General features: G+C 35.6%; 1 protein-coding gene across 6 annotated transcripts in view; it reads left to right on the top strand.

Annotated features, from left to right (window-relative positions):
• Nucleotides 1–24250, top strand: part of UGGT2 (UDP-glucose glycoprotein glucosyltransferase 2) — an 88283-nt gene that overhangs the window by 9488 nt on the left and 54545 nt on the right. For 5 of the 6 annotated variants that reach the window (XR_001875819.1, XM_017821066.1, XM_017821067.1 and 2 more), the window contains exons 3-10: nucleotides 281–411; nucleotides 1549–1661; nucleotides 5869–6043; nucleotides 8017–8113; nucleotides 9166–9247; nucleotides 11330–11430; nucleotides 14100–14199; nucleotides 17997–18057. Coding sequence is in view for 4 of the 6 variants with exons in the window: in XM_017821066.1 (XP_017676555.1) it covers nucleotides 281–411; nucleotides 1549–1661; nucleotides 5869–6043; nucleotides 8017–8113; nucleotides 9166–9247; nucleotides 11330–11430; nucleotides 14100–14199; nucleotides 17997–18057 (860 nt within the window). In the remaining 2 variants the exon portion in view is untranslated. Of the gene's footprint in view, nucleotides 1–280; nucleotides 412–1548; nucleotides 1662–5868; nucleotides 6044–7090; nucleotides 7158–8016; nucleotides 8114–9165; nucleotides 9248–11329; nucleotides 11431–14099; nucleotides 14200–17996; nucleotides 18058–24250 lie in introns of those variants that run through there. The other variant, XR_001875820.1, reaches the window with a different exon arrangement.

Genomic DNA, 24250 nt, shown 5'->3' with positions numbered 1-24250 from the left:
ATCTTCGAAGAGACATTATTGTATTGAGTGGATTTATATATTGCTGAAAATATTTGAGATATTAACTAGTGCTATTGAGCTCTCTTTTCTTCTATTTGTGCTGTATGAGACCTTTAGATTGGTAGTAAAGTAAGCAATTATCAGTGGACAACATTCAAGATTTTTGAACTGCCAAGCAGCACTAGCACTAATGTTTGCCTGTTATGTAGCGTGGGTAGATACACCACATCATTTGTGGCTAAATACTAAAAGTTTGTCTTCTTTTTTTTTTCTTTAACAGATTCGGAGTATTCCTATTACAATTTAATCTTGAAAAAAGCAGGACAATTTTTATCCAATTTGCAAATCAATCTGTTGAAGTTTGCACTTTCCATACGGGCTTATTCTCCAACTGTTCAGATGTTTCAGCAGGTGACTGTATTATCTGATGTATTTGATACATGATTAAATGTGGTATTTTGGTTACAGAGTAGAGAATCTTCATTGTTACAGTTCAATAAAATATATGCCAATATTATATGGAATCAAACATGGTCCGTTCACAGAGGTGGTGTTTTATAAGGTGGTTATACTGACAGGAATAAATATTGATGTTCAATTGTATTGATAGCATTACTTGCAGGGTACAATTTTTTGCAGTTGATCACTTTATAAAACTTGAGTTGTGGGGATTTTTTGCTTTGCTTTAAATAATCATACAGGAATTCAGACATACCCAAATTAGGACATTTCCTGTAGCTTCAAGTAATTTATATTTATTATGTAGTGGATTTCTCATCTCTTGTGATTTTTGTATTTGAAAAGTTGAAAAATAAGGTAAATAAGTACCTGCTTTATTAACAAAAGAGCGGGAGGACATAAATTCACTCTGCTTCTAAGCCTAAAACTGCTCCTCCTCCTTTCAGCAATACCATCTTCATGATAAAGTAAGAAATCCATTTTTCTGAAAGGTAATAAGCTATAATAAAGTTAGGGGGTTTTGCAAGTGTTCTTTAGAGGAATATCATAATCTCAGACTCATGTCTTTTGACTTTTATTTTGCAGCATGTGAATCTGGATTCATTGGCATGCAGTCATATGATTCCCACTTTACATAGCTGAATAGAGTTAAAAAAAAAAAAAAGCAGGGGTGAGAAGGAGAGAAAACCAAAAATTGACATCAATTGTTTGGGATTTATTGGTTTAGAGGTTTAATCTTTGTACATTAACATGATTGCGGATAGCAACTAAAATTAAAAATGTCTCAGAGTACAGGCTGTGATTTCAGCCAGTGGAGGAGATTCCTCAGCCCTGTCTTTACAGAACATAAATGGACTTGTATTTTCTGGAGTATGACTCTATTTGATAGACTACATCTCACAAAGGTTATAAGGTCTTAATCTTCTAATATTTTTCTTTTTTTTTTTTTTACCTGTACCCAATTTTGAATGGGCTTAATTGGAAACACAACTTAATGGCAGCTGTTGAGTTATTTTAATCAAAGGGATGTGAGTTTAAGTTGAAGTGCAATCAAAGTGTTCTGGTTGAGTGTAATTGTTGAAATATTAGATTGCAGCTGATGAACCTCCACCAGAAGGTTGCAGTGCATTTGTGGTTATCCATGAGAAGCACACCTGTAAGACTAATGAAATAAAAAAGCTGCTGAAGAAGGCTACTAAGAGGTAAATGTAATGATTTAAGAGGAAAAATAGGTTACTAAAGAGGAAAATGTATTATTGCATGTAAAGTCATAGTACTTTGAAATTTTATGCCAAGCTCATAAAGCCCAGTTTACTAGATCTTTAAAGTCATACCCTTTTAAAGTATATGTTATTTTAAAAGACTTACTTTTGATTTTGAAATACTTTAAACACTTCATGTTAAGAGAATTCATCAATTATGAATTGAAGTAGGGTTTTAAAATAAAATCATAGAGCTTTGCTCATCTAATCACATGGATAATTTTGTATTTCTTCAGGGTTTTTTGGTTTTTTTAAACGGAATAGTCAAATTTAAGTTACTGTGTACCTTCTGTACAAACTTACAGTTTCATGTGTCTGAGACAGTACTCTCCTGACAGACCTTTCTATGTCGTCAGTGCCACTGCACTTGAGGTTTTCTAGATTGCAAGGGCTTGGCACAGGAGTGGAAGAGAAGTCTGCCTCAGCTGGCATAACCTTTCCTCACCTTGTGCTAGACTTTGCACTTATCAAGCCTTTCTGGAGTCTGGGCATTAGCCCAGAATTAATTTGACCTGTGAACTAAAATATGCAGAACCTATCAAAATAACAGTAACAAAATAATGAAAGCATAGTATTTAATCTCTGTTTAAAAAAAAAAAAAAGAATTAATTTGTGTTTTTTCAAGACCTGTGTATAACATTTTTTTCTTTGAGTTTTTTTTTTCCTGCAGTGGCCAAGGTCACCATAATATACATTAGTGCCCATACCCTCAGCCACTTCATGAAGATAGGCAGAACTGAAAGATGATTTAGTAGGGTATATTTCTTGGATTTTGCTTTCTGTCAAATATAAATTGTGGGGAAAAAAAACCTGAAAACCTGTAAACTTGTGTCTTTGTGGTTAGTTGCTTCTGAGAACAATTTTGTCTTCCCCATATGTGATTTATGGTATATTGTAAGTCTATTGATTCAATTACAACCTACTAAATAATTGTCTTTTACTTATTCAATAGCTGGGGTTTTTGAAAAAACAGTCAATTGTCTATTTTACTATGTCCCATTTTTAACTATTATGGTCTACTAACAAATGTCTCTTTCTTTCTTAGACAAAAGCCAAAATATAGTACAAATGTGATCGTACATTAAAGCATTGTAAGACCTTAACATTTTATTACAGTGTCTGAATATAATTATCTTTTAAAGCAGTTAACTGGATTCAGCACATTCTCCATTCTGGAGATACTATTCCCAAATTTACAAGATTCTGGAAAATCACAGTACTAAACAATAGAATCCTGAATTATTCAGAAGTGAGAGAGTTAGACTTCTGGAAATCATTAACTTTAGGAATGTGCAACAAAACTGAAGTTTTTTCTGATTGATTGGTCTTGTATTTTTGGTAGTTTTGCATGCACCAGTCCCATTACAACCTTTAGAGTTGCAGGGACAAAATCTTGATAAATTTCATCTCCTCTCCACCCCAAAAGTAGTTGTGTCACTCAAATATTTAGAGTTCCTGGAGCTAGACTTTGAGAAAAACACGTTCACCTTCACATATTCAGGTAGTTGTTTCCACTATTATTTTCATTTGTGCTCTGCTTAGCAGATGCTTTTCACTTCTGCAGGACATGTTTAGCCTAGGTGATAGAGATAAGGCTGTGCTCCTGTTCTTTCTTTTCTATATGGTGAACAAATGATATATAAGACAGTGTGCCATCTTGCTGTTGGTTCCTCTAAACCAGTCATTCTTTTTATCTATCCTGTATGAAAAGAGATCATTATGATTTATTGATTTCTCTGTATTTCAAACTATTTTCTGTTATGTTTCATTTTCTGTCTGTCATGACTCTTCTACTTAAGCCAGGCCAGTTTAAGCTATGCTTTCAGTTGTGTCCTAAAGTTCACATTTGGATGAGGACACTAGAAATATTCTAATTTGATATTGATATATCAATATCCAATTATATATTGGATTGATAGCTTCAAATCTCTCTGGAAGAGAAAGAAGAGGCTGCAGCATAGTTTTATGTGGATCCATCAGCTCAACCCAAGATTCAGGAAGTCTCAGGCTCTTTGGATCCAGGAGAGCCCAAATATTCTGCCTGTCAAAGTCAGGGTTTTGCTTCGCACAGTCCTTTATGTAGCAGCTACTGTGATTTTGCCTGTTACACTTTCAGCTGTGTTACAATGGACTGCTTGGCTCTAATAGGGAATATTTTGTGTGAAAGTGCAGTGGGCTGCTCAAGGGTTCTGTCGAAGGACATGTGGTTAAATGGGATTTCTTATCTTGCAAACTGTCTAAAACACAATACTAAGACCGCTGGGGATGTTGCTGCTAAGAGAAGAAGCATTAATTGGAGTCACATTTTGTTCAAAACAGTCAGTGTCTTAGGTTTGTCAGTACATGCATCTGCTGTCTGCTATCATGTTCCTTCTGCATCCTGTCCTGGCAACTGTCTAGGCAAGCATATAGTTGCCTGTACTATCCTAGTGACTGATTAGCAAGTGCTGAACTCCACATCCATGTAATTTTTTTTATCTTTTTTTTGTCAGCCCAGCTGTTCTTCCTTGCCTTTCAGGCAGCCTTCTTATGAGAATCTCTTATGGCAGGAAATTAATTAACTTTCAGCTCTAAGAGCAAGAGAATCAATTCCTTCGCACTACTATTCAGTGTTGAAGAGAAACAGAGAACAGAGGCTTATCTTGGATTTACAAGGGCTGAACACTTTAATTCTCCTACCCAAGGTCATTAGGGTAGCTCTATGCAGTGTTTTTTCACTGCAGCACTTAATTTTTTAGTGAAGCATGTTCATTAGCATATGAAATGCTTTCTTTGAGTCTGTCAGTGTTAAAGAAGGTCATGGCAGCACTTGGTAACCACCTTAGTTAAGGTGGTTAAGGCTAGTTAAGAAAAGTGAAACTTTTAGGTTTTCCACTCCTAAAAGTGACTGTGACAGTTCTTGTCTCTCTGGATATGACAAGGAAGTTGCACAAGCCACATCCTGTATATAATGCTTTCACTGGGGCAGATCTGGGTCAGTTCTTGAACGGAGCTTACTCATTCAGGAGTTGTTTTAGACTCCCAGGTGACACCTGCTTGGTCAGCCTCATCCAGTGATAGCAGTGGCAAAGCTTGCCTGATATTTCTGTGACACATGGCCACACACACCGAAGTTAATTCTCGAACTTGGCCCCTCCTTTTATTTCTGCCTTACAAATGAAGTCTGTAGTTGCATACCTACAGAACTTACATAGGATGTTGATGTTAAGGCCCTGAGTAACCTGATACAAATTGTCCCTGCTTTGAGTGAGAGTTTGCAGCAGATTACCTCCAAAGGTCCTTTGTAGTGCATGTTATTCTGTGATTCTTACACTGAAGATATTCCTAAGATTTGCATCACAGAAACTGGTGTGTATGGAGTTCTGCTCACACCTTTCTAGTATGACTTTTCAGTGAGTGTCTACTACACACATTTATTGTGTTTTGGATTAAAGTTTCATAACTTTCAAATGTGGCTGTGCAAAGGCTTTGAAAAGAAATGTGCTCATCCATAATTACCACCTTGAGTATATTGCTCAGTGATATCCTCTGTTACTTCTCCATCTTTCCCAGGTTTTATTCAAAAGATATTTTTAGTCATCTAAGAAATCATTGCAGTATAACTTTTCTAGTCATGGTTTTCAGTGAGGAGGATAGGCAGGCAGTCAAAATTTGCAAAATTAGCTAAATTAAGAGAGCTTGATGGTGTTAAAGTAGTATAACCCCAGTTAGTTTCCCTGTGTGTTAGCAGCTTTCTCAAATGTCACAAAATATCCCTCTGCTACTATGTTACTCGCTGATTGCTCTGTACATTTCTAATAGATGTAATGAATCATTCAAATTAAAAGCTTCAAGCTGTTACTGATCGTTGCACAAAATCTCCAAGTGCTATGCTTTTCATTTGCTTTGTGTGGTAATTTGATAAAATATATTAAAGTATAATAAACTGAAAAGTCAGCATCAACTATAAATAATTTTAATTTGTGAATTTGGTGTTCTAGGTTCATCTGTGAGCAATCATGATTATTTTGTGATACTTTTAACATGGCTTGTATACTTTTAGCATATAAGCCTTCACTGTTTTTTTCAATTATGAGGTAGAAAAATTGGCACTGTTTTAATTTATTTTCTGACTATGTAATATCACAAGTATTTGTTTTAAAACCAGACCCAGGCCATATCTTTTTAAAGGAGACCATAAATTCCCAGCTGTCAAAGAGGATGGCCCAGTGGTTGTTCTGTATGCAGAAATGGGTACAAAAGACTTTGCCAAATTCCACAAGATTTTATCTGAGAAGGCACAAAAGGAGGAAATTGTTTATGTTCTCCGGCATTATGTTCAGGTATGTAATTCAAATCAGCAACGTTTCAGTAAACTGTTAGTATTCTGTCTTTGTTTTGCTTGCTTTTTGACAAAACACATTTTCTGCATTTATTTTTGCATTTGCCTACATGACGTGCAATATATGCTCTAATTTTAAAACTTTCTAGGTGAAGTGATTCACTTAATACAAATTCTGAAGCTGGGAAAGCATGATAATATTATCTAATCTTGCATGCAAGCACTATTTGCATCACTGATTGATCTTGAAATACCTCTTTTTTGGTTTTATGTCTGGATTTAGTACACCACAGAAAGATCTTGGGTGAATTTTGGTATAGCAGACTGAACATTATAATAACGAGAACTAGAAAAATGGAAAGCAGAATAGAAAATGAAGTTGAAACATTATTAATTATACTTATGTTTTTATAAATGCTCAATATGATCTCGTATGTTCATTGTAGTACAGCAGTGTGGGCTATCACAGTCAGTGTCATTGACTAGTTTTTTGATGTTTGCATTCCACAGTGTCAGTATTTGAAACATAATGTTTCTGAATTCTTTCCTTAATTTACTCTTCTCCCTGAAGCAAAGCAAATAAAATACCAGTACATGGAACTGTATTGTCCTCAGTTTTGGTTTTGGAAGGCTTTTGTAATTTAGATTCAAAGAACAGCTCTTAAATAGTGTGACAAATATGAGAATAACCTGATGAAGTGAGAGCTTGCTGTGATTCATGTAGACCAGACATTTCAGGGAGATGAGCTACGTAGTTTGCGGATGACTTTGAATTGTTTGCTCATAGTAATGAAATAGAGAATTTGAGGATGCCAGTCTTGAATTGTAAGTTGTGTGGGTTATAGTTTTTACCGAACTTTGTTCTTTTATGCTCTTTTATTTCAATTAAATGCCTACTTGCATATTAAATGTCTCATTGCTCTGCCTGGCTTATGCACCATGGTCCCCCCAAATGTGTGTTGTCTTCCTGCCTGCACTTTTTCTCTCTTCAGATCTCTGTCCCCTTTTCTTTCTTCCTCACAACCTCCATTTTTATTCTTTGGTTCCCACTGAGACGGATCCTCCCTCCTTTTTTACATTAAATGCCAGAAGAGGGAGCATTGAGTACAGAAGAGGTACGGTCTCTCTGCTGTCTTTTTTTTTTTGCCAGTATCACCTAGACTACTTACAGAGTGCAGTGCTCTCTCTGCACTGAGATTTGCTTAGAGGATGGACAGAGAAAACCCCCATCCCTGCTGGGTTTTCACTTGTGGGTTGGAGGATTCTCAGTACAGAATGATTCTTAGAAATTGCAAGCTAAAGCTGAAAAGCTTTTAAGAAATTGCTGCTGTGCGTGTGCAAATTGCATTTTGGAAAGGGCATTTCCATTTGGGGCAAATTAGGGCACATTTTCAGATACAAATATTCTCTCTGTAATTACAGTATTGAATTTCAAACTTCCACTCCCAAATTAGAAATACTTATTTGTTTCTAACAAAGTGGCAACTTGATTTTAGCAGTGATACTCTTAATACATTGTCTTAATCTGCCTTGCAGAAATTGATTAACTGTTTTCTCAAAACTTTTTAAAAGAATCAGTCTGATGCAAGAACAGAGAATTGCTTCCTAACATGCTGAAGGTCTGGCAACATTAGAAAGAAATTCATAGCAGTTTAAAATGTGAATTGTGAAGTATCGATAGTTGTATATGGTGCTATGAGCTCTTCCTGTTCTAGTCCTTCTTGAGTATTATGTGAAGGGACTACAATTTTGACACAGCCTTTCTGTGATCTGCAGGAGGTAAAGGAGATTGTCACATTCTGTTACAGGCCTTCTCAGTGGACTCTCAGTATGCCTTGTACTTTGAATTGAAAGATGAATTTAAGTAATGTCTATCATAAAATTTTAAAGTTACAGTATTATATATCGTTAATCTCCTATGAATACCTTTTTAATTTATATTTTTTCTTCTGTTAAAATAATATCGTCAAGCAGAAACCAGGTTCCAGGAAAATGTATTTATCTGGATATAGTGTGGAACTTGCAATAAAGAGTACAGAATATAAAGCAGTAGATGACACACAGGTTAAAGGTATGTGCTTTTTTAATTTATTGATATCTCATTGGAGATACGATTGAAATATATTAGAATCTTTAGTTTGTACAATCTTCAGTCATTAATGTTTTGAAGGTTATGCTTAATTTCTTTCTACAGAAGGAAATCTCAGGTATTAGGAACTAAGACATCAAAATACATGAGAACATTTGTAAAGATCTGTGCTTAGGATACAGTTTATTATCTAAGCTCTAATTGTTGTTTTCTCTGGATCTTCAAAACATAACCCAGTCTTCTTTCAGTAAGTTTAAAATTGCTTAATCTTTCTCCTTCAATTACTTCATATTTGTTGGCATCTCTCATATGCTGGTGACTACAGTATCTACCCATTAGTGTTTCAGGGGTGAGGGGTTTTTTTCTGAATTTATGTGGAAATATTTTCACAATCTCCTGTAGGAAAGATGTGATGTGTCCTAGCATTGGGAGCAGTGTATATTACGTGTTGAAATCAGGCATTTACCACAGGAAGTGGTAGCTCTAGCATGTTGACACAGAGAAATTGCTTTGCTTGGACATTTACAAGATATAAGGAAAATTAACTCTCTTTGGCAAGTCTAAGGTTTAAAAACCTTTGAGTCATGTCAAAAAATAGTTTAACCTTTTAAAGGTAAAGAAACTGATCTCTGAGTTACATGAAAGTCCAGCTGGAGATTCATGCGCTTAAAAGTCATCAGGCTTTTCAAGCATAAATTTGGTAGTAGTTGGCTGATAAGAGTTATATCTTATCACTTAATAAAATTGAGAAATGGTTGCTTTGGGAAGTGAACTGTTTAACTATATAAATTTCATTTATATAAAAAATGTTACCATTGGATGAATCATATTTAAAAATTAATTTGGATGTTGTGAAGTTTTGTAAAGTAATTATTTCTGATGCCAGAATGTGTAAATATAAATCTAATTAAGATTACATCTGGGAATGACAACTTTCTGATTGTGTGTTTCTGTTAACTGCTTTATAATTCATAAGAACATAACAGAACGGTAACTTTCTTGGCTTATGTTGTCTACGTGTGCTATGTGTTCAGGAGCAAATGAGACAAAAGAAGAGGAAGATGAGGAAGAGGAAGAGGAAAGTGATGTCCAAGGATTTCTCTTTGGCAAGTTAAAGTGAGTTGATACAAGTTTTAACTAAATGTCTGCATTTTTTTTCTGGAACCCGAACCAATTTTTTAATTTTTTTTTTTTTTAGTAGAAGACGTAAGATTTATGTTGGAAATTTTTTTATTGGGTGAAAATCCTGATTTTTTTTTTTTTTGGGGGTATGTCTTCTGAATGTAAAGATGCAACTGTTGTTTATTCTGTGAATTCCAGTTTATTCCTTGTAGTTTTCTAATTCTCTGTGAACCCATACGGTAAACTTTTTAAAATAAAAAAAAATCTGTCTGGATAGCAGTCACAAAAACTTAGAACACCATGTTTTCATATTGGTAAGATACTTAGAATCAAAATGTTGGTTTTTAAAATGCAAATAGTTACACAATGAACACAAATCCATGTGCTGTAGCTACATAAGGTCTTTCTAAGAAGGATAGTAGTTAATTTCATAGGAGTGATATTTCGTGGAAGATGTGCTTATTATAGATATCTTATTGTGGAGTTTGTGAATTTGTGTTCTGTTCCAGCAGGACCAGAATTCAATTCAATCTGTTAGATGAAATTGAATATTACCCTATTGAGGGCTCCTTCCAGTCCTCAGTTGCAGATACATTTCATGGTTTCAGTCATCCCAAGTGCTTCCCTTTTCCTGTAGCAGATCCATGCAGAGAATCATGAATTGTTTTTAATTCAGGAAAAACACCAAGACTGTGGGTCTTCTCTAATGTCATTCTGTCTCTTACCACTGAAAGCAAAAAGTAAACTTGTTTGTAGGTAATTGTCAATAAGCTGTGAGTCTCAGAGTTCAGAGCATCTAATTCTGTCTAAATTCTTGAGAGCCCATCCCCTTTCCTGCCTTTTTTAGAGTAAACAGATTGAGTTAGAAGTGCATCTAGATCTGCAGGCTCCCTTGTTTCACCTGGATATTAGAGACCTTCCACAGCAGGTCATACCAAATGCTTATGTCATATTTTTATCTGAGCTTTTTTCTTCTTGGATTCTGATAGGTTTAGCTATACTTAGTTTCTTGATGTTGCACTGTGACTGGTTTGTGAAGCTGTCAGATAATTCTTCAGGCTTTTTGACATTGTCTCTAGACTTTTTTTTTTTTTTTGTCTTCTCCGTTTCATACAGGAGGTGAAATAGATATTTCAGTCTGTAAATTGTCCCTCAGGTATCCCCATGCCAAACGTTATAGTTTTCTCAGCTGTGAAATAGTTATGAATGGAAGCAGAAGACATAAAATCTTTAGAAATCTAATGGAGATTGTTCAAGGATATCTTGTAGCAGGCTGAAGTGTTTGCCCTCAGAACTTCTTTACACTACCCTATTATCTTTTCAAAACAAAGAGCTAAGCTTTTGGGTACCACGCTCTTCTTCAGGTCAGACTGGTGATTTGTGTGCTCAGTAGCTTGATTTTGTCAGCGATGTTAATTTATAACAGATGTTCTCAACATTGTCTTGCCTTTATCTTTTCTAAGTAATGCCACAAACTCTGCATAGAGTTACAGTCAATGTATAGTACAGTTAATATACAGTTAGGTATACATTATGCTATAATAAACAAACTACACAGTTACCTGTATTGTGTGTTGATACTGTTTAATCTTTGAGTTCATTTATTCCATCAGAATTTATGTGGCAGGTTTTGAGGCAGATCACTACAAAACAATTGAACTCCTTGTATTTAGTAAGAATTTCCTCACGGAGAGAGTTGTTAGGCATTGGGAAAAGCTGCCTGGAGAAATGGTTGAGTCTCCATCCCTGGGTAGATGTGGCACTGAGGAACATGGTTTAATAGTGGACTTGGCAGGGCTGGATTAATGGTCAGACTTGATGCTCTGATGATCTTAGAGATCTGTTCCAACCTAAATGATTCTAGTCTTAAGACTCTAATTGACTGATTTTTAGTCCTCAGTAATCACCTTTTCTTACCACAAATCTTTTTTTTTTTTTAAGAATGAATTCAAGTTTTCATTGTTGTTTGTTACCCTAAAGATACAGTATTAACTGTGAGCAATATTGTGGGTAAAAGCAAACATTGATGGATGTAATTGATTCTGCCTTTGTTAAAAGGAAAATGTTTTATTGTAGACAGATATATCCCGATCTGAAAAATAACCTGAAAAAGTTTAAAAAACATCTAATTGAAACTACTAACAACATGGAACCGCTGAAGGTTTGGGAGCTACAGGGTATGTATTGTATTTTTTTCTGGACTAACACAACACTCTATTTAATTTTCCTTTGTTATGTTGATGTATTAACATTACAATAAAAGCATCTTTTAAAAAGAGACACAGTTTCATAAAAAGGCTGTATTACATTAAGTATTTAAAAGGCATGTGTTGGTATCTTCTATGTAGAAAATAAAGAAACATTGAAGTAATTTTATAAGATAGAGAAGTAATTTTATAAGATGCCTGGTTTTTTTCCTGATGTGTAATCTTGGGTATTAAATTTAGTTTCAGATTTTTTTTTTAGAGGTCAGGCAAAAGGTATGACTTGTGTCAGGATGAAATACATGTTAAAGACAGTTTGTTTAATTCATAAATTCTAACTTTTATCAGTGTACTGGAGTTCACATTGATAAATTTTTTAATGTAACATCAAATGGAAGAACATGCTTTTAAAAGCTTTCCTGAAGAAAAGGAGAACAAATCAACAAATCTGTATAAGTTGATTTCTCAACAGCTTCTGTGTTGATGACCTGCAGGACATTCTGTAGCCTGAATGAAATTATAAACCACTCTAATACAGGTCCCTAAAATGTCATGACACTTAAGTTTAGGCAACAAAGTTTTTCCTGTTACATTCTTCAATTTAAGAGGGCAACCTGATCAAAAATGATTTGCCTTCATACTACTGCAGTGAAGGAGGCTGAGCTTTAGTTTCTTTTTGGGACCCTGGTGTTATGGAGCTTGCTTGCAGTGTCCAGTCTGACATTAGGTATTTGTCATGGCTGTATAAATAAAATATGAAATTGGTGCTAACCCCCAAGAAACCAGTTCTTAGTGTTGAAAGTAGTTAAGCTTTGTGATGCTGTTTGTTTAGTTGTAGTGACTGTTATTCAGGGTCTTCTTAGACAGGGGGTCTCCAGCCCCCAATTTTTATGGTGTACTTGTTTTGATACTCTTACTGCTGACATGACAGGGTGCTTTCTTTAGTTCATTCTTAATGACTAATTATACTGGCTGAATTAATGGCTCAGCTTCTCTCTGATTTCCTTTAATTAGCTTCCAAGTAAAAATTTAACTAAATTTAAGCAAAACTACTTCAGCTATAGGGCATACTTCTATTTATAAATGAACCTAAACACCATTCAAGAGTTGCCTTTCAAGAGCTTTTATATTTTAGATAAGTAATTAGTAAGTACATTTTCCCCAAGGTGCCTTACACTGCACTCTCAGCTGTGTCAAGGTGCTGCAAGGGTAGGTTGGTAAGTGACAGCCCCAACCAGAGATAACCAAGAATGTCAAAAGATGTCTGTTGGCCTCAGTTTCAATATTCATACTCTAGCTGTTCAGCATGAAATGGAATTTACTAACAATTTGTGAAGGATTTTAAGCATGTGCTCTTAAGTTCACCGCAGGTAAGACATCACTATCTGTAGTAACAGCAGCAACTGGGTGTTGCTTCACCTGATGACAAGTTATGTGCCTGTTGAAAGGGATCTGAAACGTACTTTTTAAAAGAGCAATCTCTTTTTATACCTTTTTTTTAAAAGTATTAAGAAATACCAAGTTAACATTCCACCTCTCACCTTTCTTTGCAGCCAAGGTATACTTCATCAGGCTAAACTAAGAGTGTATGTTATTTACTTTCCTTCAGCCTTCTTTTTTTTTTTTAATTCCTAATTACTTTGAAAAGTTGGTGCAAAGTTTTAGTAGGCAGCATCCTCAATTATTTTCTGCCCAGCACTTTTTACAATATGTGGCATCAGCTTTCCTCAAACTCAATAATCCAAGGCTTTCAGTTTCTGCTCAGGTGTCTTAACTAGCAAATTAGGAGGAAGAAGCATTATTGCCCTGAGGTAGTTAAGCAGACTGTATCCAAGGTACATGGAAGCACCTGGTATATTATTGTCTTACCTCATCGGTACCAAAATTGGATTTTCCCTATTCTTACGTGCCAAAATTTGCCACACTCAAGTTAGACGCCAGAGACAGCTAACTGAATTCCATCATTGTTTTTTTAGTGCATAGACAAATGAATTTTAAACTGTTCTGAAATCTGAAAATATACTTCATTCTGAGAAAAAGCATAGAGAGAAAAATGAAATCCCTTTAAAAATTGTGCTGGACACTTAGGAGAACCTGATATTTGACAGATTGACCTTTCTTTCACGAGTCTCCATTTTCTTTCTGTGAAATTGCTGTTACTTTTGAAAACTGTACTATTCACGTGCTCAGTGCAACCTTCTATGTTAAATATATCTGTTCTCTGAAAATCTTGTTAAGTCCTGGAGCTGGAAAAATCTTACTCTTTACTGCAGTTCTGGTTTTCTGTGGGTTGGTTTGTGTCTAGGTTTGAGTGTGAGATACCCTTGTGATAACTCCATAATACCATGTGATGAATGGTCTGGGTTTGTTTCAGTGTGTTTCTGTAAATTTAGAAATTACACGTACAATGTGTATGTTCAAGAAAGTTAAGCAGAATTCTGTAGAAAATCCTGAATTTAATATTCCAACTTTCAAGTGACCATCTTTTCAACCTTAATAATGTTACTTCTTGCTGAATCATTGATTGAAACATAAAATACGTTAATAGTGAGTGTTTATATAGAACAGTTTTCTGACTGTAGGCAGTAATGATTGAGAGTGATATTTCCAGTGATCTTGTTTTTTATTTCCCCCTATGCCAGATCTTAGTTTTCAAGCAGCTGCTCGAGTTATGTCTACCCCTGTTTATGATGCTTTAAAGGTAATGAAAGACATTGCTCAGAACTTCCCAATAAGAGCCAGGTATGATACTTAAACTTGTTTTTCAAAAACTGTTTTCATGTTTGCATTTGAATTTAATGACAGTAATACAGATTTATATCCAAATCCCGCAGTCAGATATTCACGTATGACAGCTTGCTAGATAGATCCCAGGCAATTTAATTGAGTAGAAGATGACTCCAGGGAGAGCTCATGATTGATCTCTTAAATGTTTCCTATCTGATGCAGGAGATGCCATGAAGACATGATAATTCTTCAGGCTCTTATGGTTGAATGAGTAGTCCTTACGGATTTCACTGGATCGATATTTTCTCGGGTGGAAATTTCTGTTGAATAATTAGCAGATTCTAGTCACAGTAGGAAGAGGCAATATTATATTAAAAAATTTCAGGGGGGATCCACACACATTAGTTCTAAGAAGAACATTGCTTGGAGATTGGGCCCTGGCTAGTGTATGTTAGCGTTCTTACTGGGGAAGATCTGTCTTCCATAAGAGATTACTTAATAGAAGATCAAGATAAATACTAAATAAATGGATGTGGCCTCAATATTGTCTGTCCTAATATTAAAAATTACTCTTCCTGTAAGCCAATTCTATTATAATTGAGAAATGCTTTTCTTCATACTTAGTAAGTTCTTCATGTAATCCTGTCAGCAATATTTGCTTGAATACTGAATTAAATGTGATGCTAAATAGGGTTCTTAACTCAGAGTGCTGTCACATTTTACCACTCTTGTTTAATTATCACAGTGTTTCATTGTCACCCCTGATTGTCTGTTAGAGAAAATCTACACTGTAATGGAAAAGCTACCATTGTAACATCTTGTTTCAAGGAAGCAAAATGCCTTTTAAAATGCCTGAAGCATAATTATTATGAAGTAGTATAATATAAGTTTACGTTCAGGTTATCAATCAGAAAATTCAGCTTTCCAGTAGGAGATAGTGGAAGTGTACATGATGTTGAACTTCAAGGCAGGTTCCATTCTTTAAAGGACAGGAAAAAGTCATTTTGAAGTATGCTAGGTGACATTTAAATAATTGATTTAAAAAGTCATTAAATTGTTACACGACAGGAGTTGAAGTGGAATGTATTTGTGGCATTAGAGAGCACAATTTACCTACTCTTCAAACATTTTATGGGTAAAAGTATAAGAAGACTTTAAAATTATTAAAAGAGGAATCATGTATTCTAACATGGTAATCTAGCATATTATTTTTAACTTGAGAGATTACAGATATTTAAATAATTTAAATTTAGTAGGCCTGCATTGACAACAAACTTAAATCCAAGGGGCATTGTGTAAAAACAGTGCACAGAATAGATTTCATTAATAAGGTAATCATGCTTAACTTGATGAGTCAAAAATACTAACTTGGAAAAATAAAAACTAGAATAAGCAAGACATGAAGACATATTGCTTAATCACTTTAGATACATAGCTGTTCATTATATTAATAGTATTTTAAGATTGTTTCAGTTTCAGACAGTTTATATATGAAAAGAACTATTTCTAATTTTGCAAATTATGCTTTGAAAAGGCTGTATAAAAATTTTAGAACTGTAGTTATGAAAATAACAATTAAATATTATATGTTCCTTAAAAATGGAGGAGTCTCTTAGACCATAAAAAAAATAATGTACCATTCCCCTGAAAGTTTCTTTCACTTTCTAATTTACAGCCTGCATTTTGTGTCTCAGTATTTCCAGATGAAAAGGTTAGTCTGAGGTAGATTTTACAAAATGTCATCAGATGTAGACAGTGTAACAACTGATATATGTCATGGCGACATTTTGATAATTCATTCTATAGGGTATTTTTCATCTTTGTTTTGTTGTGTACTTGTCATATTATTGCATTCTTAAAGAACAGATAATGAAGTATTATAATGTTCTGTTACTTGCTATTTATTAATCATTCATGAATGTTAACATTATGACCATGTGAAAGGTTTCCTTTTTTCAATACTCAGTACTATATATATATATATAGGTACTTGTCCAGGTAAGAACAAAGATGCACAAAATTATATGATAGAGAATACTGCAACTTTAAGGTCATATTAGAACATTTCTTCATCATGTAGAAAGATAAATAGTATCCATTTACTTGCTAGACGTAGAAAAACCTGCATAAAAACTTTGTGAAGCTCTGAACAAATCGAACAAATGACAGAATTCAAAATGAACAGATGTCTTTCACAGGTACTTCTGTTACCTCAGATTCGTAGGGTGTTCTTTTCCAGGATCAGCCATCACACCCTCTCCATAAAATCTTGCTAGAATCCTCCATTGTCAACTGCCATGCATAGACAAGGAACTATTTAATAATTCCTAAGGGTGTTGCTTTCCTGTTACCGAAACTATCAGTAAAGCTTACCTTTTGCTGATAGGTATTTTACTTCCTTGCTAAGATTGGACCGGCTTTGTATTCTCTTTTCCAGCTTTTCATTTTTTTCACATTCATGTTTTACTTTTCTGCCTAACTACTCACGGTAGGAGCCATTTGGAAATGGTTATCCTTTTTCTCTGTGCATTTTTTTATCAACTGTGTGTGCAGAATGAAGCATCACTTCTGAGAACTACAGAACCTACTATTTATGTCGAGTTCAGCATGATAAAAATCAGCTGGTTTTGTTTTCCCTAATGTATATTTAATTCAGGACTCTCTAAAACCAAGCTTGGAAATCATACTGTTTGCTCCTAACAAGTAGTCTCTCTGATTGTCTGGAAAGCTTGAATAGTTGTTTAAAATAAACTGATTTTATGTCTTACTTCTGACATATTGTGAGCAATGTGGAGTATACTAGCAAGATCTGTTCTGAATCAGTTTCTTTGGGGACGAAGTGAGGATTTATATTATTAAATAACTGCTTTGTTATCCATAAGTGTTGAAGTTGGCTTCATATAGGAGCATTCTCGGTTTGCTTGGTTAACTTTCAGGTTTAAGATGATTCCAGTTTTTCTTGAAGCCCCATACAATTTGCTAAAACATGTACAACCTTGTTTTGAAAAAAATGCTTGTATAGGCAACTAGCATATTTTTTTGGGCATTTATCAGGACTGTCAGATTTAGGTTTTCTTAAAATATGGAAAGATTAATTTGCCTCTGGAAGTATTTTAAGATAGCCTGACATACAATACATTGTGGCAGAGGAAGATAAAATAGTCTTCCAGAACATTCAGAGGTAAAAAAAGACAAATCAATGCATTATCTTTGAAAGGCAGAATGACTAAGGAAATTAAAATTTTTACTGTCTGTGAATGCTTAACATTTTCAAGAGTCTCAATCAGTGAATCTCTTTTTTAAGTCTCACCTAATTTTAAGTGGTCATTCTTTACATGTTTTCCTTGCCTTTATCCAGGCAAATCCTTGGCTGTCTGTGCTGTAATGTTGAGTAGCATGGAGTTAGTAACAGTAACTTAAAATATACAAATATGGGTTGTATTTAGGTAATAATTTAGATGACCAAGCAGCTTACTTTTTGTATGCATGCTATTTTCCAGAAAAAAAAAAAAAAAACCACAAGAGAAAAAATTGAGAGTGGTAAAACATATGTTGATTATATTACTTCAACAAAACCTAGTTTGAATTTGAAGCCTGGGTTTACTGGAGTAATATGGAACAATATTTGGTTTGAAAATACAAAATTTATGACACTGCATCGCTCTTCTTTTTGAGATTTAATTACAGCATTCTTCAATTAGAGATGTTTTATTAAAGTGCATTGGATGTTTTATTAAAATACCTATTTCACATTATTTAATGATATTTTGAAAATGTGGTGGTTGAGTGATACAAATATTTTATTTTAACAGATCACTGACAAGAGTGACCATAGACAAGGAAATGCGAAATGAAATAGAAGAAAATCAGAAGGTTTGTTTTTATTTCAAGTGGACATTTGAGTTACTATCATATTGCTGCTTTTGGAGATTTTTATTAGTGTAGCAACTTTCACATGGTTGCTATTAGAGAAAAAGAGTTAATTGGTCTAAAAATCTGTTACTAGGTAGGTAACATTTAAATGCCCAATTCAAATAGTTTACTTTCTGCTGTTCATGACACTTTTTCCCGTCTCTTTTTTGGCTTTATAGAACTAGGCAAGGCCAAACAATTTTCACAGTGTTGTGTTGAGTCACAAATCGTGTGCTGTGAAAGCAAAATAGATATCAGCTAATTTTTCTAGAGCTTTGTTGCTGAATCTAGACCTGCTGCTTACATTGTGGTCAGCACATGCTAGCTTTGAGCTTTCCACACTCCAGAATCCACACTCTCAGAATCACACATGCAACTATTCTGCGAAGCGTTTCAAACATCATCTATGGTAGATGGTGGTTTTATTTTTGTCCTTGAGTCACTGCATCTTTTGTTCCTTGTGTCACATGAGGAGCCCTTTTTCCTGTGATTTTGACTGATCTGAGATTTATTCTGAGATGCCACTTTGTGTTTGTTGAGTTCATGATGTCTCTTGTATTCTGTGTTCGGAGGTTGGACTTTTTCTTTCAAGTTGAGTGTTATAGTTAAATGTTAGCCACCATGCTTTTAGGACTGGTCACATGAAATGACATCCATAGGACTGCCCTATTCCTGATCTTCAGAACATGTATTTTTGTATGGTGTTAAGATTGACAACCACTGTATTACTTATGGCACTCCCGTACTTCTGCAACATTTTCATATATCATATTGCTTTGTATCCATTCAGACCTTTTCCTCTTGCCTTGCCAAGGCTAGTATGTCCAGGGGAATGCCTTTCCGGTTTCTTCCAACCTTCCAAAACAGGGAAAGTGAACAATGTGCCTGTTGCACTGGTGCAGCCTTCTCATAAAGAGCTTGTCATCTTTATTGTAGCAAAAATATCAAATAAATGTGTTAGAGCTCTCCACTATGCAAAACTAATGTAAGGCTTTCCAGTATCTTGAGTAGTACCTGCCCAAATAGTGACAGGATCGAGTGTAAATCCTTGTAAATGGTTAAGCAAACAATTGTGGAGGCCTTTTTCTGTCCTTTGGTGATTGCACTTGGGGCTGGTATATGGAGAAGATATTTCATGTATTTCAGCATTTCACTGCCTTGACCCCTTCAGCTTTCTTGTGTGCAGAGTGCATGTTTGATTCTTGGGTTTTCACAGAGATCTTCTTAAATTGAAGCTCTGTTAACGCAAAAATCAAAACTAACTGCTTAATCAAAAACTACTCCTCCACCATAAAATGCAAAAAAAAAAAAAAAAAGTAAAGGTCTACCATGAATTAAAGTGGTAATTAGTAAGTATAAGGATTAGGAAAAGTAACTTAAAATTTGGATTGAAATGAAGTATGTATTTAGGCAAAGCTATATATATATATAAGCTGTTATGACAATGAAGATGTAGTCAATGGACATCAAAAATAATTTAGCTTGTTCAGTGTTTCTTTTATGGGGCACAACTGAGTTGCCTAAGCCTGAATTTCTGATGTCATTTGAGGTGCTACAGGTTATCCGAGACAGCCACACAGGTCTGGCATATGTGTCCACTGGGACATCCATTCCCTTCTGCCTCACCTGTATTTTCCAGTCCAAAGATATCTTGCCCTGAAACAAATTACACTGGATATCTGTGTGGTTGGTCACATATGATCACATATGAGCTGAATCACTCATATGATTCCATGACTGTATTAACTACATTAAGAGGATTTTATGCACCTCTCACACTGAGTTTAAATTTCCTACTGCATCCTTCATGTAGTCTAAAGGCTACAGGCCTTTCGACAGCTGAAAACTAAAATCTGTTGAATAAAAGTAGGGAAACTTCCTGAACACTGCTGCTTGAGCACAATAACTTGGAATGTGCATTCTTGAACTGCAGTACATCCATCTAGCAGCAGGAGAGATATGATCCCATGCTGTGTGTAACTGGATGATTCCCTCTCAAGATAATGAAAGTTGAATAGGAAATGCAACGGGAGGAAATAAAGGCATTGTAAGTTGAAAGACATGTGATGATTTAGGTGTAATGAATTGATACCTAACCAAGAAATAGACAAAAGAACTGCTATAGAGAAAAGAAAAAAATAAAATCTCATTAAACACAACTCACAACTTACAGTGCAATAATTTGCTGACAGTTTAGCAAGAAAATACTATATGACTATTATCAGCCTTAAATTCTAATATGGGCTGCCTAAATACTCCATCCATCAATGTTTTTATGGCAAATTGGATGCGCTTCTGAACAATCAAATGCCTAGCATCAAAATTGTATCATGAGTCTCACCTCTGATTTATCAATGTCTATAAGTATCTTAAGGGAGGGCATCAAGAGGATGGTGCCAAGCAATAGGACAAGAGGAAGCTGATGCACAGGAAGTTCCACGTAAATATGACGAAGAACTTCTTTGCTATGTGGGTTACCATGCACTGGAACAGATTGTCCAGAAAAGTTGTGGAGTCTCCCTCACTGGAGATACTCAAGAATCGTCTTGATGCAATCCTATGCCATGTGCTGCTCTACCATGAATCTGCTTGAGCAGGAATGTTGGACCAGGCAACCTCCTCTGTGGTCCCTTCCAACCTGACACATCCAGTGATTCAGCTCAGATCTTTTTCTACTGCAGTACTGAAGAATTTGACAAACTTTTAATCTCATTTCAATACCCAGTGAATTATAATTTTTTCATTATTCTTGCATTCATTTTAGTTAGTGTTTTTATGACCTACATCAGCCAGTTACAGTCTTTCTCAGTATCTATGTATACATGAATGTCTGGGCTTATGACAGTAAGCTTTCAGTAGTGATAGAAATCTCATATCCTAAATGCTGATTTTGGTGCTTCAGTGAGAGGGCTGTTCTAGCTGATCTCACAAGATCTGTGTAAGAGCCCTGAAGGATACTGGTAAGACTGCTGGAGACTGTAATCATCTTTATATTTATTGTTCACTGCTTGAGTCCAGTGGCATTGAGAGGGGTTTCTCTGTGGTCAGAGCACTTCATAGCACAATGCTGTTATTAACCCTTAGTCCAAGTTCAATTTGTTAAGTACAGGAAAATTCCATGTATACCTAGGACTGGCTGGTGCAGAGGAGGCTCGTGGCTGTGTGCCTGGCTGTTTCAGTTTGTCTTTTCTGCCTGTTTTGTTTGTGTCTCAGGATCAAACTGTGTAGGTAAAATGATTGGAAGTGTTACCTGCTGCAAGGGCGCTTGGTATTGTCAGGCACTTGTGAATTTTGGCTGCTTAGAAGGGATGTGTCGAGCGAGACCTTGGGAGAGCATGTAATTGAAGCTGTAGTAGGAAAAATGTAAACGTCAGACACCAGCCACTACTTCTAGTTGGTTTTTAATGTTTGCATGAGATTTCACAAAGATAAATACAAAGTCCAACACTTGGACTGGAGTAATCCAAACCAACAATTAGTTGTAAGGAAGATAGAAGTCCTTCTGTACCAAGTTCTGGGACGTACAAAAAAAGGAAAAAAATCTGTAATTTACATGAGTATAGGATTGGGAATAAAGTGGGGTTTATAAATTAGGAAACTAATAAATTATCTCTTTTCAGTTTGGTTTTTTTTTTTCCTACAGGAAACTTACTGCCATGCATTTACAGTCCTTGTTTTTGAAAGCCCCCGACATCCATTTTTTAGGTGTCTACAAAAATTTTCATGAATGATAATAACTACCTTTAATTTGGTGAGAAAATAGGCATTTTGGCAAAAAGGCTTTTACGGAGATAACATGCAAACCAAGAAAAAGCATTTCACTATGACACCTAGTACAAAGAATCCAATCACAAAAGCATTACAGCAGATTACTAGGACTAGCAAGCATTGCTATGGAGTAGGAAACCTATGTTACACCCAGCAAACACAAACTCCATACAACTTAAGTGAAATACCCACAAATTAAGTGAAATACAGAAAATAGGTGTTTAAGTTGCCCACAAGAGTAAAGGAAGGGATATTAAGAGAAGAAAGACTAAGGAGAGGAGAGAAAAATATAGTTACTACTAAGAAGGTCACATCTTGCCAGCTTCGAGGACAACAGGCCGAGGCAATATGGAGACCTTGCCCGTGTCTGTGTATAGACTCTGGCTATTGTGGGCACTCCCTATAGGCAGGACCTAGGGCTCACTGCCCCTCACTGTCCCCCCAGCCAAAGAGAGGGTGCCACAGCCGCTCAAAGGCTCCAGGGGATGTGGTGTGGGTAGGCCATCAGGCAGACCTTATTGATTGACAGCCCAGCAACACCACTTTCCCTGCCGTGTGCTCTCGGCCGTGTTGGCTGCAGGCCTAGGCCTAGCCCTTGCTCCCCTCCCCCCCCCAGACAACCTGGTTTATTTGACCCATCAGTCAAACTACCTGGTGAGATACGAATCTGACCTCTGACAACAGGACAGGGAGTAATGGGGTCAAACTTAAAGAGGGGAAATTTAGGTTAGAAATATGGAAGAAGGTCTTTACTGTGAAGGTGGTGAGGCACTGGAACAAGCTGCCCAGAGAGGATGTGGATGCCCCATCCCTGGAAGTGTTCAAGGCCAGGTTGGATAGTGGTTTGAGCAACCTGGTCTAGTGAAAGGTGACCCTGCCCATGGCAAGGGGATTGAAACTAGGTGATCTTTAAGGTCCCTTGCAACCCAAACCATTCTATGATTCCAAGTCTCTAGTATTCTTCACATTATATCACAGTATGAATATATGCATTTAGATACTTTATAGCAAGCATAAGTAATTACATTATACTTTTGTAAATAAGCATACAAAAAGCAATGAAAGCACTGTGAAGTTCAGCTTATACCATTAAATGAAGGAAATTTGCAAATTTCAGACTTTGGTTTTCGAAGTCAAGGACCGGTATTGGACTTAAATAAACATTCTTTCTATGTTAGACTTATCACAGGTGCAGCTTTCCTTCATGGAGAGCCCTGCCTTTCATAAACTAGTATTAGGTACTATTGCATATTTCCATTCTCCTTGGGGTTTTGGAAATGTTTATATATACTAAGGAATATGGTACCTTCTCAATGAGTGATGAGCAATAATGCACGTATGTTGGATTACAAGGAGCTTCAAGGAAACTGTTGTCTCATTTATGTGGGTTTGCACTTGTAATGCCACAAACCAGTTAGCTTTGAGTTTATTTGCATTTTACTGTGTGAAAGTAACCACACTGTTTTAAAGAAATAATACTATTTTTAATATATGCTCATTTTTTTTCTCTCATTTGTTCAGTGACAGGCTTATAAGTGGAGTAATATATGCAGCCCGAGTTACTTGCTTTAAATGTGCTTTTCTTCAAAGTGCATGTTTTGTTCACACTTATTTTATTTAGCAAGTGGGAGCTAAATGGGTAAAAATTTTTTTTTTGCTTTTTTTTTGCATATTTTTTACTTTCCATTCCTCTACTGGGAATTAAGACAGATCCAGAAATCTGATTCCTATGGGGTGAGTTGGGATACACTACTGCTGTTGCTCCTGTTACTTATCTTGATACAGCCACCTGAGATTGAAACAGATAGTTCCTCAGAGCTCTCTGAAATAGAATGATAAGACATACTTTACTCCCTAAATGCTTCTGTTGTATTTGTTTATTGTGGGTCTCTTTTCTTCTTTGCAAAGTAAAGATATGCTATGCTATCCCTTTCTAATCGGCATTTTTCCCGAGGTCCCTTTGTTAGAGGAGATTTTGGGTTTCTTGTCTGTTTTTCTTAATTCCCTAAAACAGTTGTGAATACACTTTTTTTGGAATTGAGAGATGTTGTGCTATTGCAAAAGCTGCTTTCAGGTGGAGGTCTGAAGGACACATGTAAGTTCTCCATTCCTGAACAGATATGTAGAATTTTTCAAAAACTTACAAGACATATTTCCGTATGTGTATTTTCACTTTCTGTTGGCAAACATTGAGAATGTGTCTTTTTTTCTGCCTTGTACAGATAGGGAGGGACACTGTAGATTGTTTTGGGGGGAATTACCAGCTGTTTTCATTTGTATTTGTACAAAGTGTATTAAATAGCACTCATAAAAGTATGATGTTGGTATTTTTTCCAACACTCAAATACAAGAAGGAATTGTGTGGAAGAGAATTGATGTGTATATT

This window comes from Lepidothrix coronata, unplaced genomic scaffold, assembly GCF_001604755.1.
Source record: "Lepidothrix coronata isolate B3197 unplaced genomic scaffold, Lepidothrix_coronata-1.0 Scaffold88, whole genome shotgun sequence".
In the NCBI taxonomy this organism is placed as follows: Eukaryota; Metazoa; Chordata; class Aves; order Passeriformes; family Pipridae; genus Lepidothrix; species Lepidothrix coronata.
This window is presented reverse-complemented; position numbering and strand designations above follow the sequence as displayed.